Source organism: Gambusia affinis, linkage group LG04 (genome assembly GCF_019740435.1).
Source record: "Gambusia affinis linkage group LG04, SWU_Gaff_1.0, whole genome shotgun sequence".
NCBI lineage: Eukaryota > Metazoa > Chordata > Actinopteri > Cyprinodontiformes > Poeciliidae > Gambusia > Gambusia affinis.
This window is the reverse complement of record NC_057871.1, coordinates 32,083,553-32,101,334: the sequence shown is the minus strand read 5'-3', so window position 1 is coordinate 32,101,334 and position 17,782 is coordinate 32,083,553. Positions and strand designations below refer to the sequence as shown.

The window sequence follows — 17,782 nt, the reverse complement described above, 5'->3', positions numbered from 1 at the left end:
TATAGTCAGTATTGTCTATTGAGTAGCATTTAATATAATAATGAAATGCTGTTTTCAACTAGATTTTTTTATATATACTGTATACTTAAGCTATAAACCAGGATAAGTTTTTAAATAAATTAGGCTTAATTGTTGCTTAATTAAGCAATTAAGTAATTGCTTAGTTAACCTAAACCCAGATCTTTTTTGTCAGTTAAGTAATTGTCAAAACATATCTGCAGCTTCCAATGCTCCTCTTCTATGAGGAACTTCAGGCTCTCTTTCATTAGACCCTGTTTATCCAGAACCCACTACAGATAATGAGAACTCTACCAGACGTTCTAATCACTTATTCAAATGGTGATTAGAATGGGAGACTTCAATGTTTCTGCGAGGAAGGGTCTGAAGGTGAAAGGTAGGAGCTTTACATCTGTCTCCTCCAAATTACTGAATGGTAATAAACAGATATATTATAATTTTAGAATATAATTGTTAATCATCTTTAACAAGTCCTGTGTGTGTTCTAACATTTAATGTTCTGATCATAGGAAAAGGGCCAAACTCACCACTGCGGGTTTAGGCTAGAGGTGTGCCAATCGATCATCTACCGACTGATTTCTGTGAAAAAGTTTATGATCAGTGATCGCCAATTAATGTCTCTTGTTTCCAATCACCTGTATCTCACTCCACAGCTGCGTGTGCAGCTACCTCCTCTTACCTTCACACTGCACAAGCATGCATCAACATTCAGAGTGAATGGGAAAGTTTGCGTGTTGCAATGGAATACCTCGGGGTGAAGCACATCAAAATGCATCAACACAGCAAATTTAGTATGACATTTAAAAAAGAAACACTTGAAGGAGTATGGCTATGTCTAGGCTCACTTCAGGAAAAAAAGACATCTGGAGCGATCAGACAGAAGATAGGGCAGCGCACAACTAATACCACTCATCCGGATTAGCATCACAGTCAGAAAGCTAAACAAATAACCTGAAAAATAATTTAAGTCTTTGAACTTGCTGTTGAAGATGCTGGTTCTGCTCTGGTTGTTGAACCGCCGCATCGCGTTCACAGACAGAGCGCCATTTCACCTCCACCAGACAGTGAGCTCTCACACCAAACAGCTGCTTAAAGCTGCTACATGTAACTAAAAAAATTTTTTAAAAGATTAATCTTTTACTATGTCATAACGCAAGACAAATAATCTCTGAAAAAACATCAATCTCCTCTACCTCCTCCTGACATTCTGCAGAATTACTCAGCTCAGTCAGAAACAACCAATCAGAACCAGCATTAATCAGCTGGCCAGGCTCTCAGAAAGTTCTGATTTAGTAACTCAGGATTGTTTATTTTGATGCAACCTGTATTTTATTTTGAACAAATGCTTCTTTTTTTACTTGACTTTATTTGATATACACAGTTGTTCTTGCGCAATAGCCAGCCCCGCCCTAACCTCACAACTCTCATGGACTGACCACTGACCAGCTCTCCGTCTAACGGGTCCGGAAAATCTCTAAAACCCTTGAGTCTTAACCTGAGACAGGTCTAGGAGAGATAATCTGTCTAAGCTGGTGTCGAGAGAGACTCATCTAGCCTTTAACTAACTATATTCCAAAAGTTATGATCTTTTCCAGTTAAGAAGCAATCAGCTGAGTAGCCCTTGCAACTGCGTAACTTCAATAACCACACTTGTTAATGGTAGCTCTCTCTGTCGTGAATTGTGGTTGTAGGGTAGTGAGGAAAACACGGAGTTCCCTGGCTGGGATAAAGAAGTGATGATTTAATGATGAAAATACAAGTTCAGAAAGTCCAAGCAGCACAGATAGAGCAGGAGGCTAGAAGCTCAAATACTGGTAGCAACTGGTTCAAAATAACTGTCAGACTAGACAGAATACAAGAAGCCAAACGAGACAAGGACAACAACACGGGGGCTCAAGAGACAGAAACCTAAAATAAACACAAAAAAACTACTCTAGATCAAATCATTGTCTTATCTGCAACCATCCATCTCAAGATAACTGAAGCTGAACATATCACTGAATATTTTCCAGAACTGGGAACTCATTGTTTAATCAACATTTCACTGAAATCCAACAGAACAAAGGAAAAACAACCTACATTCTTATGAAATAAAAAGATTTTGGTTTTGACAAAAATGAAGTTGAAGCATTGTGACAGTTTTAACCTCTACTTTTCCTCCCTCATGACCTTGCAACAGGATTTTTTCATGGCCATGGTCTGCTGATTTCTGTGAAATCCAGTCATCCTGTAGGTTATTAAAACAGATCTTCAGCCTCCTTATTGTGGAACATTTTGAAATGCACTGAGAGGGCAAGCAGATTGCTTAACTCAATGTTTCCCAATTCCAGTCCTCAGGACCCCCTGCCTGCATGTTTTAGGTGTTTCCCTTCTGCCACACAGCTGGATTGAATCTTTGGGTGATTAACAGGCTCCTGCAGGACTTGGTGGCTGCAGAAGATGTCATGCAATCATTTGAATCAGCTGTTCTGGTATAGAGGCACATCTAAAACATGCAGAGCAGGGGGGGCCCGAGCACTGGAATTGGGAAACACTGATTAACTCGGTAAGATATTTTAGCTCAGAGGTGCCCAAAGTGGGTCCTGAAGGGCCGGCATCCTTCATGTTTTAGTTCTCTCCCTGGTTTAACACACCGGGATCCAATGATGGCTCATTAGAAGGACTAAGAAGAACATTGACTTGCTGAAAAGGTTGTGAGTACCACCAGGGACAGAACTAGAACATGCAGGATGCCGGCCCACTTTGGGCACCACTGTTTTAGATGTTAGTTGCAAAGAAGCACAGACACATGATTCTGAAGGGTATGCGAGGATGAGTCCTTAGTCTGTAATAAATGGAATGTTAGGATCTGGTAATGTTTGAATTTGGCTTTGGATTTTGTCATTTTTGGTGTTCCTTAGTTCTATTAAGGAGCTTTTCTAGTAGCCCTGCTCTAAGCGGTGTTTTGCAGTACATGTTAATATAATTTCTTTCTTACACTATTTTTATATATGTGCAACATTTTGGATTTATGTAATGCAGTCATTATATAAACAAATAGCTACGCCTGAACTTTTTTTAATCCTAAGGAAAAGTACAATTCACATCACAAGCTACAATTAGTTCTGGTTTCACATTGTCAGCAGGAATGTACAGTCCATCAGAAAGCTGACCAGCTCTGTTTCTCTTTATTACAGCTTTACTTCTTGAGAGCCACGAGCTCCTAGCAGAGCTGCTAAATCAAGATAGTACAGCTGCAAAACTTACCGCATGTGTTCCTGGCGCTGATTGCGATTAAACTCATAACTGGTCCTCCGGACTTAACAGCTCTCTGATAGCAAACTGCATGTCTATGGTCCAGCTGCTTTCCAGCTTTAATGCAAAGTTGTTTTCAGTGATGTAAATAATGAGACAATCAATTAATGTGGTCAGCTGTCAATCAAATGGTTTCGGTGCTGTACCCTGATCGGTCCTAATAGTACTACCCAGGGGTGATTCTAGGATCTGACCTTTAGGGGTGCTTAGCCCCCAACAGGGCTAAGACCCATGAGAAGATACTTGTTGGTGCAGTTTTCTAAATCTAACTGCTTATTTACATACATTCACAGACAAAATTAAGAGACATGTTGTTAGTAATTCATATAATAATAGAACAATGTTCCTTTTACTCAAACATATATTTATAAAAAGTTAAATCAGAGAAACTTAACATTTTTTCCAGAGGTGTATAAGCTCAGTTTGAAACAGAATCTCTAGATCTCATCATTCCTGCCAACATCTGATAACATTAATGAGACACAAGCTGCTGTGGAGTCACAGAGTCCTAGTGTGGAAATTAAAATAAAATCTACTCAAAACTATGCATTTCCTGTCATATGAAGCACATTTTACTAAATTTATAGGATTAATAAACCTAAAAACAGTTTATTATCAAGGTAGATGTTCTGATTAATGACTACTGAAAACTAGTCTTTAACCTGAACTTTATTTGAAAATCATACTTGGAAATTGCATTACCATTATTTTTATCTGAACGTTATGCGGCTGTTGGCCTTTTTCTTTAAACAAGAATGAATGTCCATCTATGGAAAAGTAGACATGATGAGTCAGTGTTTTACTATTTCAGTTCACAGTTCATGAAGTGGCCCTATCATAGTTTCAGTACCAAACACCTTTCTGTTCACAAAGAAACAGCCTGACCTTAACATCCTGCACTGTTCTTTAGTTTTGCCTTATTTAAGCGATTCCAAAGAGGTTTGGGTAATTAATTACAAAACAACACAACAGCTAACAACTAATCAAACTTCAAAAAAGAGCAACAAGAATAATTTACAAGGCTAAGGACCGGGATCAGACTGATGTATCCAAATATGTTGCATGTATACACAATTTTGTACTGAACTACAAAATATTCTTCAAATAAATAAAGCCAATGCTGTACACAATTTCTTTTCTTTTTTTAAAATTTGATCTTTATTGATTCTCAAGGAAGTATCATTTACATAAACGTAGGCTTCTACCTCACACGATTAACTTCAACATTTGAAATAAGGTAGACAGGTGAACCATCACATAACAGTCAAAACAAGAATGCAACTTCATTTTCCTGAGAAAGATTATAAAGAAAGGAGTAAAGAGAGTGTGAAAGAAGAAACCAAAAGATGAGAGAAAAGAATCAAGTTAGAAATGCAAAGAACAAACCGCAAAAAAATAAATAAATAAATACATAAACAAAAAATATAGTATAAAATAATTATGAAATATGGCTATCATAGGAGAGTGGATTGTCAAGAAGCTTTGATGAAGTTTGGTCTCAAAAATTAAATCAGAACCTTTACATTTTACATAGTCTACCCAAATCTGCCACCACTGACAGAATTGTTCAGTCCTGTGATTGAGGGAGTTTGTTATTTTTTCCATCTTATACATGTTAAATGTTATATCGATCCAGTCGTCTAAAGTTGGTTTGTCTGTGATAACCATTTTCCTGTAATGTTTTTTTTACTTGCTGCTAATAAAATAGTCATGAAATATTTATTTCTTTTTGAAGCTTCTTGAGGAATTATGCCAAAATACATAAGCTTGATCTCAAAAGGAATGTTCTGCTTGAAAATATCTTGTAAGGCACTATTTATCTCTTTCCAGTAATGATCATGGTTTGCGTTTTTATTTCTACATTTTCTCCAACATGCAGGAGGATTTCCATCATAGTGGTGTTTCTGAGCAGGTGTAATAAAGAATCTTACCAGATTTTTCCATCCAAATTCTTTCCGTTGTAGAGATTTATTATATTTCCATTGGTATCTCCACATTATTGTCCATTCCTCCTCCATTATTGTTAAATTGCCCTCTCTCTCCATCTCCCATCTTGCTTTGATATGTAGGGTTGAATTGTTTTGAGATCTATTAGGTTTTATAGATGAGTGAAATAATTTTCCCTTTAATTTTTGATTTATAGGCATTAATAAACATTTCCATTAGGTTTATATTCTTGTCAGTAATTGGCCTAATTTTTAAGTTAACAAAATTTCTTATTTGTAAATATCGATAAAAGTCCTGTTTGTCCAAAGAATATTTTCTCTTGAGTGTTTCAAAATCACTGAAGATTTAGTTGTTCATTATTGTGCACAGAGCAGTGATTCCCTTGGATGTCCAGTCCTTAAACCTGGTGTCCAGTTGGTTTAGTGGGAAGTCTGTGTCATATGCAATCCATTTAATGTTTGCCAGGTCGTTCTCTAGTGCATTTTTTTTAACGATAGTTTTCCACACTCTAAGGGTTGTTTTCTTCCACCAGTTATCTATATTATTTAGAAAACATTTTAGATTTGTGTCGGCCATAATTGCCTATACAGGAATGGGTGTCGCTTTTGTTTCAATGGTTTTTCATTGAGCATTATATGATGGGTCGCACCAGTATATCAGTGTTCTTGCTTGTGCTGCTAAATAATAATCTCAAAGGGAAGGTAACCCCCAACCTCCCATTTTCTTTTCCAGTTGTATGACCTTATATCCAATTCTAGGTCTTTTACCTTACCAAATGTATCTTGATATTAGTTTGTCCCATTCATTAAATTTTTTTTGATTTATTTCAATTGGTAAAGTTTGGAATAAATATAAGAGTCTGGGTAATATGTTCATCTGAATCGAGTCAATTCTTGAGCTAAAACTTAGAAAAGCAGTGAGATTCCATTTTGTAATATCCTCTTTAATTCTTTTTTGCATGGGAATATAATTATAATCAAATAGGTTTTCTAGGTCCTTTGGTATAGTAATGCCCAGATATTTAAAATGGTCAGTATGCCAAGCTAAGGGGTATTTGTTTTGGATTTCCTGCAGTGGAGTATAGTTATAAGACAGCATCTGAGTTTTGTTAGTATTAATTTTGTACCCTGATAATTGACCGAATTGTTTGAATAATTGCATTAAAACTGGGAGAGAGTGGGACGGTTGTGCTGCATAAATTAATGTATCATCTGCATAACAAGGCAATTTATGTTTTATTCCTTTAATATCTTTATTTTGTCTTATCGATTGGGCTAGTGGTTCTAAATATAATGCAAAAAGTAAAGGTGACCACTCACACCCTTGTCTAGCCCCTCTTTCTAAAGTAATTCTGTCTGATAAATGTCCATTAACTTTAATTCTCGCTGTGTTGTATATAACGCCTGTACTGTTTTTATTATCTCCAACCTCCCATTCATCAGTAAAGTTATTGAAAAAGCTGTTAAAACAATTAAATAGCTTCCTAACGATAACCAACTGCTTTGACTCCTTCCAGTCTGGTTTCCGGTCTCACCACAGCTCAGAAACTGTCCAAGTAAAAGTGTTCAATGACATCCATATAAATATGGACTGTGGGAGAACCACAGTGCTGGTTCTGTTGGACCTCAGTGCAGCTTTTGACACTGTTGACCATGAAATATTACTGAATGGACTGGAGAGTTGGGTCGGACTCTCCGGTCCAGTGCTTAACTGGTTTGAATCCTACATAAAGAACAGGGATTTCTTTGTTTCAATTGGAAACTTCTCATCAAAGAGGTCAAAGGTCACATATGGGGTACCCCAAGGTTCAATCCTAGGATCCCTCTTATTCAATATCTATATGCTCCCACTAGATCAGGTTATAACAGGAAATAATATTAGCTACCATAACTATGCAGATGACACACAGCTCTACATTACGATGTCACCAGGTGACCTTTAACCCCATCCAATCACTGAACAGATGTTTAGAACAGATAAATGTGTGGATGTGCCAAAACTTCCTCCAGCTGAACAAAAACAAAACTGAAGTTATTATCTTTGGACCTAAAGAGGAACGATCTAGAGTTATAGATCTAGAGTTATAGATCTAGAGTCAGTGCACAGCTTCAGTTATTACAACTAAAAATCAGCGATCAGGCCCGAAACCTGGGAGTAGTGATGGACTCTGACCTGAAAATTCAAAGCCACATTAAGACAATTACAAAGTCGGCCTTCTATCACCTGAAGAACATTTCCAGGATTAAAGGACTAATGTCTCAGCCACATCTAGAGAAACTCATTCATGTATTTATCTTTAGTCACATTGATTACTGTAACAGCATCTTCACAGGTCTGTCCAACGAATCACTCCTCCAGCTGCAGCTGATCCAGAATGCTGCTGCTGATGTTCTCACTAAAACCAGGAAGATAGAGCCCATCAGCCCAGTTCTAAAGTCCTTCACTGGCTCCCTGTAGCTCAGAGAATAGACTTTGAAAAACTGTTGTTAGTTTATAAATGACTGAACAGTACCACAATACATTAAAGATCTGCTCCAGACCTCTCAGGTCTTCTGCTTCTGGTTCTGCTCTGCAACAACCAGAACCAAACATGGAGAAGCAGCGATCAGCTTCTATGTACCACAAATCTGGAACAAACTTCCAGAAAACTGTTAAACAGCTGAAACACTGAGTGCCTTTAAATCTGTACTAAAAAGCCACCTGCTCAGAGTTGGATATGAAACAACACAATTAAGAATTTAACAATGGCATTGACTTAATGTAATGTTTTGATTCTATGGTGCATGACTTTGTGTTTTTGTGTTTTTTGTGTTTTAAGTGCTTATAACATCAAGCACTTTGAAATACGTTCTTGCTGAAATGTGCTATACAAATAAAATGTGATTAATTGTGTTTCTTAGGATGGTGTATTCAGAGCAATGAGTTATGAGTCATGTTAGCCAAAAAGCTACATTTTTTTTTGGTTTTAGTTTTGACTTCATATACTTGTTTTTTTTTTTTTTTATTAAAGGTATTGTTGGTGTTAGTGACCTTTATTTGAAAGTACTTTGACAGGAAACAGAGCAAAAATAGAGGGGGAAGACATGTGGCAAATGTCACAAGACCAGGAATTGAACCTGTGACCACTGTCACGAGGACTAAGGCCTGAACACATGGGTCATGTTTTGCCCCTGTGCCACCACAACACCTCCCAAAAAAAAAGCTACATTTTAGTGTCATGTGGCTAGAGTACTGACTTCAACATATTAACTGTGTGCTCTACATAGTTTGAGACCAGAATGCCTTCAATAAGAATGTGATCATTACTGATTCCCATATTTCTGAGAACTTTGACCTGAGCAAAATTGCTTTTTAAGTAAGAATAGCATCAGACAAATGCAGCTCATACTGTTGTCACTTAATGCTGCAGTGTTTGGGGATGAACATGAAAAGAACTAGTTCTTAAGAATGAACTGACCCAACAGGGCCTGTTGGGTCAACAGTAGCACATTTTGCTGGATGATACATTGTCTCAGAAGTCATTGTGATAAACAATAATCTTGCTTAAGATAACATTTTCGAGTAATATAAAGGTCTTTGCAAAATAATTCTAGAACACATCCTCACAGATCAATAAACTTTCAATTCTAATGAGCATTTAACAGTGGAACAGTATTTATTTTGGACATTTTAAATATCTAAAATAAATTAACAAAAGAACAGAAACAACAAATAAAATTAGTCATGAAGTCTATGTTAACAAAATTGTCCTCCAAAATAGGCCTAACTGAGTCCAAAGCACCAGACTGAAGACTGTTATCTTCCAGTTTTTGGTGGAAAGAGAGAATAGTGAAATACAAATCATGCAAATTGAAAGTATTGAACCCATTATTATTTATCATGTGATTAATTGATTAATTTCTTATTGCCACAGCGCTCTTTGAGACAAATTCCAAGCAGGTTTTGTTGAGTAATAACTTATAGATGTCCTGCAGCCTGATTCTCCAATCAAGTTTCACATGAAGTTCCTCTAGAATTATAACAGTTTTCTCAGCTGCTTTCGTACGACTGCTTATCCTGTCATTATAGGTTGTCAGTCATGTACCGGCTGGTTTGCTGTTGTGCCAGCCTGCCTTTTCATATGATTAGTTGAACAGTGCTGAGATTTTCAATGTTTTGCAATATTGTTTCATAAACTAATTGAGTCTTTATATCTCATGTTTCTGCATTATAATAAAAGTATCATCAACTTTACAGACTGTGCATTTGTTTGTGAGTAAACTTGGTAAATCAGCAGAGGATCAAACACCTATTCCCCCATCCACAGAAGGAAACGGGGCCTGACTCATGACTTTTCAGCGTTACTGTACAAGTCTTATATCCTGTCCTTCCTGGTGTGTGCACAGGTGTGTCTGCTGGTTACCCCTCTCTACCTCTGCCTGGTGAAGCCTCTGGAGATTCCTCAGTATGTCCTTACTGCGTCTACTACAACCAACTCAGTGAACATCCGGATGAGCAGCTGGAAGACCCTCTTCATGAAAACTCGTGCCACATCGACAACTTGTGTCACAGTGACAATCCATGCCAGTGTACCAGCCCACAGCGATCTGAGCCAAAGACAAGCATCTGGAAATGCTGTTGGCTGAAACTCCGAAACAAGTTAGAACTTATTGTCTCCAGCAGATACTTCAGCAGAGGAATCATGATTGCCATTCTCATTAATACGCTGTCGATGGGCATAGAGTACCATGAGCAGGTGAGCCATTAGACTGCCAGCATGTTTGTGTTAATGTGCACGACTCGGTGCGTGGTTCCCTCAGACCAAATGTGACTCCTGTCTGACTGACGTGCTAATCGCTGTGTGTGGGAAAGTCAACAAATTTACCCTCCAATCAAAACTTACCGTACCAAGCACATGGGATCTGACCAGTGTGTGTGCTCGGCTGTGTGTGGGTGTATACAGGCATGTATGAGGAGATGGGGAAACTCATAAGACCTCCAGTGTTAATTAAAGTGTGACCCCGGGAAAAGAGTGAGAGAGACTGAGTAGAGCGGAAATAGAGCTGAGTCGCAGGAGTGAAGGGAAGAGGACAAATCTGACATTCTGATTGACTGAATAGCAGCGGCAGACTGTGGAAAATGAGGGAAGATTTAATTTGCCATTCAGCCTGCTTCTTGACACATCTGGATGGCCATAGCATACTGAATGTTGAATATTTAAGAATAAGAGCTACCTCATTTTATCCTATTTCTATGGCTGGATAGTCTATGTGATGAAATAACTTCACTAAATGTATGAATAAAGCCTGTTTTTCAGTTACTATTTTAAAAACTTTACACTTCAAAATGTAAAAATGTCCATGTGAGTATTGCAGTTCAGGAAAACATCTTAGAGAAGATTTAATCTTCTGTGAGTAGCTTTGTGTCAGGCCAGTATCACTGGGCACGCTCAGAATCCAGCTGCATGTTTACACAGCATTGCTGCTTTGCATAATCTGTGAGAAAAATCCATGGCTGTGTTCGTAGAAATAAAGACGTGTTACTCAAGCCTGTGACATAAAGCTTCCTTCTCATGTGTCTGGTTTGAAATTGACACTTTTTCTCCTTCAAGTTAATCATCATAATTAATTTTGAACAAAAAAAGAAATTTTTCAGTGATTATAAAGTGGACATCTTAATTTTTTACTCTGCAGCCTATTCGCAATTAGCATGATTACCATGATTAGTGCAGCTGGCATTACAAAGCATTCAGTTTCTGTGTGTTTCCTGGTGAACATGTACATTAACTGCAAATTTTCTAAAAGGGTGCTGGCACTGCCATGGATACCATGTTTCATAACAGTGAACGATTACAAGTTCACAAGGATAAAGTACAGCAACTCTGCAGTTTCCAGCCTTCCTGTCATTTTTTTCATTTTTAAACATTTTTAGAAACAATGTCTTGGCCAAGATTGTTTGCTCCATCAAGGAATTTGTTTGGTTTTCAAGCACTGACATCATAAATCATAAAGTATAAAAACAAGTCATTGTTTTTTAACACTTCAGTGATATTGAAAATACCTGTTGGCTATGAAAGCTGGAATAAAAAAAGAGGAAAAAAGGTTGTGTAATATTTACCTAGTTCTATTTCTGTAGATTCGTTTACTCAGTACCACAACTTCAATATTGTGTTGACAATGAAGTTAAGCTGGTAAGATTATTAGTGGAGGGCAAAAACGATGTTCTTTTACTTACCATTCAATGTTGGCCAACAGGTAGATATTAATTATTCCTGGTAGATATTAGACGTTAATGTAGCACATTAATTGACCTCTCCTTGGGCTGCCACCTTATCGTGGTGGAGGGGTTTAAGTGCCCCATTGATCCTGGTAGCTATGCTGTCTGGGGCTTCATGCCCCTGGTAGGGTCACCCAAGGCAGACAGGTCCCAGGTGAGGGGTCAGACAAAGTGCAGCCCAAAGACCCCGATGATGATTAAAAACATTGGACTTGGCGTTCCCTCGCCTGGACGCAGGTCACTGGGGCCCCACTCTGGAGCCAGGCCTGGAAGGGGGGCACGACAGCGAGCGTCTGGTGGCCGGGCTTTTACCCATGGAGCCCGGCCGGGCTCAGCCCGAAGAGGAAACATGGGTCCTCGGCTGCCACCCTTGCAGAAGTTAGCTCTTGTGACGTGGAATGTCACCTCTCTGGTGGGGAAGGAGCCGGAGCTAGTGTGTGAGGCTGAGAGGTTCCGGCTAGAAATAGTCGGTCTCACCTCGACGCATGGCTCTGGTTCTGGAACCAGTCTCCTTGAGAGGGGCTGGACATACTTCCACTCTGGAGTTGCCCAAGGTGAGAGGCATTGGGGAGCATACTTGTTGCTCCCCATCTCGGCGCCTGTACGTTGGGGTTTACCCCGGTGAACGAGAGGGTAGCCTCCCTCGGCCTATGGGTGGGGGGACGGGTCCTGACTGTCGTTTGTGCTTACGGGCCGAACGACAGTTCAAGTTACCCACCCTTTTTGGAGTCCCTAGAGGGGGTACTGGAGAGTGCTCCACCTGGGGACTCCCTTGTTCTGCTGGGGGACTTCAACGTTCACGTGGGCAATGACAGTGAGGCCTGGAGGGGCGTGGTTGGGAGGAACGGCCCCCGATCTGAACTCGAGTGGTGTTCTGTTGTTGGACTTCTGTGCTCGTCATGGATTGTCCATAACGAACACCATGTTCAAGCATAAGGGTGTCCATGTGCACTTGGCATCAGGACACCCTAGGCCACAGTTCGATGATCGACTTTCTCATCGTTTCATCGGATCTGCGGCCATATGTCTTGGAAACTCGGGTGAAGAGAGGTGCGGAGCTGTCCACTGACCACTACCTGGTGGTGAGTTGGCTCCGCTGGTGGGGGAGGATGCCAGTCAGACCAGGCAGGCCCAAACGTGTTGTGAGGGTCTGCTGCGAACGTCTGGCGGAATCCCCTGTGAGACGGAGCTTTAACTCCCATCTCTGGCAGAACTTCGAACACGTCCCGGGGGAGGTGGGGGACATGGAGTCTGAGTGGACCGTGTTCTGTGCTTCCATTGTCGAGGCGGCTCATCTGAGCTGTGACCGCAACCCTCGAACCTGTTGGTGGACACCATCAGTGAGGGAAGCCGTCAGGCTGAAGAAGGAGTCCTACCGGGCCTTTTTGGCCTGTGGGACTTCAGAAACAGCTGATGGGTACCAGCGGGTGAAGCGACATGCGGCTCGGGTGGTTGCTGAGACAAAAACTCGGGCATGGGAAGAGTTTGGAGAGGCCATGGACACAGACTTCCAAGGCGATTCTGGTCCACCATCCGGCGTCTCAGGAGGGGGAAGCAGTGCAGCACCAACACTGTCTACAGTGGGGATGGTGTGCTGCTGACCTCAACTCGGGATGTTGTGAGCCGGTGGGCAGAATACTTCGAAGACCTATTCTGCCTTCTATTGTGGAAGCGGAGCCTGGGGACTCTGTGTTGGGCTCTCAAATCTCTGGAGTCGAGGTCGCCGAGGTGGTCAAAATGCTCCTCGGTGGCAGGGCCCCGTGGGTGGATGAGATCTGCCTGGAGTTCCTTAAGGCTCTGGATGTTGTGGGGTTGTATTGGTTAACGTGACTCTTCAACATCGCATGGACATCGGGGGCAGTTCCCCTGGATTGGCAGACTGGGGTGGTGGTCCCCCTGTTCAAAAAGGGGGGCCGGAGGGTGTGCTCCAATTACAGGGGGGTCACACTCTTAAGCCTCCCTGGCAAGGTCTATTCGGGGGTTCTGGAGAGGAGGGTCCATCGGATTGTCTAACCTCGGATTCAGGAAGAGCAGTGTGGTTTTCGTCCTGGTCGTGGAACACTGGACCAGCTCTACACCCTCAGCAGGGTCCTGGAGGGTTCTGGGAGTTCACCCAACCAGTCTACATGTGTTTTGTGGACTTGGACAAGGCGTTCGACCATGTCCCTCGCGGAGCCCTGTGGGGGGTTCTCCAGGAGTATGGGGTACCGGGCCCTTTGATACGGGCTGTCAGGTCCCTGTATGACCGGTGTCAGAGTCTGGTCCGCATTGCCGGTAGTAAGTCGGGCTAATTCCTGGTGAGAGTTGGACTCCGCCAGGGTTGCCCTTTGTCACCGATTCTGTTCATTACTTTTATGGACAGAATTTCGAGGCACAGCCAGGGTGTTGAGGGGATCCATTTTGGTGGCCTTAGGATTGCATCTCTGCTTTTTGTGGATGATGTGGTCCTTTTGGCTTCATCGGGACGTGATCTGCAGCTCTCGCTGGAGCGGTTCGCAGCCGAGTGTGAAGCGGCTGGGATGGCTATCAGTGCCTCCATATCCGAGGCCATGGTCTTGAGCTGGAAAAGGGTAGAGTGTCTTCTCCAGGTCAGGGGGGGTGTCCTGCCCCGAGTGGAGGAGTTCAAGTATCTCGGGATCTTGTTCACGAATGAGGGAAGAAGGGAGCGGGAGATTGACAGGCGGATTGGCGCAGCGTCTGCCGTCAAGCGGGCGCTGTACCGGTCCGTCGTGGTAAAGAGAGAGATGAGCCAAAAAGTGAAGCTCTCGATTTACCGGTCGATCTACGTTCCCACCCTCATCTATGGTCATGAGCTTTGGGTCATGACCAAAAGATCGAGATCGCGGATACAAACGGCCGAAATGGGTTTTCTCCGTAGGGTGTCTGGGCTCTCCCTTAAAGATATGGTGAGAAGCTCAGTCATCCGGGAGGGACTCAGAGTAGAGCCGCTGCTCCTTCACGTCGAGAGGGGCCAGTTGAGGTGGCTCGGGCATCTGGTCAGGATGCCTCCTGGACGCCTCCCTGGTGAGGTGTTCTGGGCACGTCCCACCAGGAGGAGACCCCGGGGAAGACCCAGGACACGCTGGAGGGACTATGTCTCTCTGCTGGCCTGGGAACCCCCTGGGATTCCCCCAGAGGAATGGGTCTCCCTTCTGAAGCTGCTATCCCCGCGACCCGACCCCGGATAAGTGGAAGAAAGTGGATGGATAGATGGATGGATGGAGGCCTCATAATAAAAGAGTGTGTAGTTTTCACACTAAAAACTGGTGTACAGTCAAACTCTATTAAATAATAGAGAAACATTTTTTAAAATCACCTCTAGCAGAGGAGAAACAAAACATCATTACATTTTTTTTTATTTTAATCTGCAGATTGTGAGAAGGTGACACATGCAGCTGATTTAGATGGTCACATACATCAACTGACCAGAGATGCTTTTCAATTTAACTGAGAATTGCCTGTTGTATGCAACATCATATAATATAATCTATTTAATGTAATTGCATCACCAGGAAGTTGATCTGCAAACCAACTTGGATAATGGACAGCTTATGTAGTACTTGTAATTCAAGGGTCAGACAAAACTTCAAAAGCAAACCGTCAAAGCCACCTTTTACCTGCAGCATAGAGCTCTTTGAGGTTCTCCTCCTCCTGATAGCCCAACGACTGCCTCTCATCATCAGACTCTGATTTGTTGGCATCACCCTGTAACACACAGGGGCACACGTACACCGAGATGACTCCTGTCATCACAATCTTTATCACCATCACCATCAACCCTTTGTTGCACACACTTCTGAGTTGTCTAAAGATCGGAGGAACTTGGGAGGGATTGATTAAGAGACAAAGGACAGGAGACAAACAGGGAGACGGAGGGAATCTCCAGTGTTCCCTAGTTGAGTTATGTGCATTGCTTTGGCAGAAATCTCCTGTCGTCACGCCAATATAGCTTTACTGAATTTAATTAAAATTCACACCAGAAAGATTGAGGCAGACAGCTTTGGCAAAGGGTATCTATGCATGTGTGTTTGCTTGATGGAAAGCAAGTGTTCTCGGATGATGGATATAAAAGATGGAAACTAAACAACAAAAGCACACCAGCTGTAAACGGCAAGCGATATCAAACAGTCTTCTACACTGACTCAGAGTAGAGCCGCTGCTCCTTCACATCGAGAGGGGCCAGTCGAGGTGACTCGGGCATCTGGTCAGGATGCCCCCTAGACGCCTCCCTGGTGATGTGTTCCAGGCACGTCCCACCGGGAGGAGACCCCGGGGAAAACCCAGGACACGCTGGAGGGACTATGTCTCTCTGCTGGCCTGCGAACGCCTTGGGATTCCTCCGGAGGAGCTGGAAGAAGTAGCTGGGGAGAGGGAAGTCTGGGCCTCCCTTCTGAAGCTGCTACCCCCGCGACCCGACCCCAGATAAGCGGAAGAAGATGGATGGATGGATGGACATTAATTGGCCTGAAAAGCAACTAATTTGCTGGTCTGTGTTCTGACCTCATTAAAGCTGAAATTGACAGATTCCAGTCACCAAACTATTTTTCTGTAGCTCTCCAATATATTTCCCTTATAAATTATATACTTATCCCAACTAATAAGAAAATCTGCATTTGGTCTTTTTAAAACAAACAAACAAACAAAAACCTAATGCTTCTTCTCTATATTGCTTGTGGTCATGTGTATTTTCTCATGAATGGTGCCACATTTGTAATGAAAATGCATTTATGACTGACCAACAGAAGTGAATATGTGGGTTGTACCAAGAGGTCGCCATTACCGAATATTTTTTGTATTTGACAGGTTATAATTAACATCCCTCACTGATGCACACGGACAGACACTATAGACTTTAAGTTTAGGCAAAGATTTCATCGCAGAGGCAACTAAAATCAATCAATAAAAGAAAAAATCCTTTCTGAATATTATCTCATGGACTTTCTGACCGGAGCTGACAGCGTGTTGAAGAGTTATGGACCGGACGCTTTGGAGCGTCTGGTTAGGAAGCTCGTTCCAAACCTTTGGTTGAAATGGCGTGTTTAAGTCAAGTCTCTATTACAGACTAGAGAAAACTAAAGAGAACGCAATGTTGTGTGAAACCACTTAGTTTATCTTGAGGAAATAAATAAAAGTGCAGAAGTTAATTAGACCGTAACATGCGCAGTCTGCCGCAGCAAAGAATTAAACTGAACTCATCCTGCCTAATTTTACCAGTTTAGCTGGTAAAATTATTAGTGGAGAGCAAAAACAATATTCTTTTACTTACCATCCATTGCTGCTCTGCCACAACAATTCTGCTAACAAAATGAAACCTGAGATGTATTTTTAATCTACTTTTTTCTCTGTATCGGCTACACTACAGACAAACAAACTCTTTGTCATAGCAACTGATTGACAAGTCATACCAGTAATTCACTTTGTTGCTCATCTCGCTCGGATAAAACCTGATATCTTCAGAGGCAGCAAACCTTTCCAAACCAAACTTGTTACTGATGGCCTGGTCCTCCATCTGCCTCTGGAGTGAAACGATCTCAGATCGGAGTTCCTCAATTGCACTTAGGCCTAAATCCAGGGGCGCCGCCAGGAATCTTGGGCCCCATAATATAGAATAAAATTGGGCCCTTCTTCACCAGTGTCATAATTTTAAGGGCTTGCAACTGCCTTGTTTTTCTTGGTCCACTACTGATACTAGCACAATATTCACTGCTAGTGAGTTTTACATGCAACAATCCACATACTGCAAGCAACATATTTAAGCAAATAGGTTTTTATTAGTTTTAGATTACTGAAGTGTCTCTCTCCATCAGCAACAGTCATAAGCAACATGCAAAATATGCATGAAGCCATCCAGACTTCTAAAACATGCTATTTAGTTGCATTTTGTTCAAGCTGCAGTATAAAGTTTTTTTTTAAATATTTTTTAAAGCTGTCACCATGTCATGACAGTTTGCTATGAAACAGATAATCAGTGAAAAGATCGATCTTCTCCACCTCATCCCTGAACTGCTATTACTAGCTAAAGTAATGTAACGTTCCAGCCAAAAACAACCAATCAGAACCAGGAGGAGGGTCTTAGTGCTGTCAATCAACCTCATTCACTCACTGCTAAATGTGCTAATTGTGGAGAAACAACTTTCCATACAGGGAGGGGGTGTATACTGGTATGCTGACTGACTCATCTGTTAAGTGTGGTAAAAGGTACAGGGGCAAGTTAAATATATGAATATGTTGGTAGATTTGTTCCTTCATCCATCCATCCATTTTCTAA

General features: G+C 41.7%; 1 protein-coding gene across 4 annotated transcripts in view; it reads left to right on the top strand.

Annotated features, from left to right (window-relative positions):
• LOC122829855 (voltage-dependent T-type calcium channel subunit alpha-1G-like) overlaps positions 1–17,782 on the top strand; it is a 174,154-nt gene that overhangs the window by 86,141 nt on the left and 70,231 nt on the right. For all 4 annotated transcript variants that reach the window (XM_044114740.1, XM_044114742.1, XM_044114741.1 and 1 more), the window contains one exon: positions 9,645–9,994. In XM_044114740.1, the coding sequence (XP_043970675.1) occupies positions 9,645–9,994 (350 nt within the window). The remainder of the gene's footprint in view (positions 1–9,644; positions 9,995–17,782) is intronic.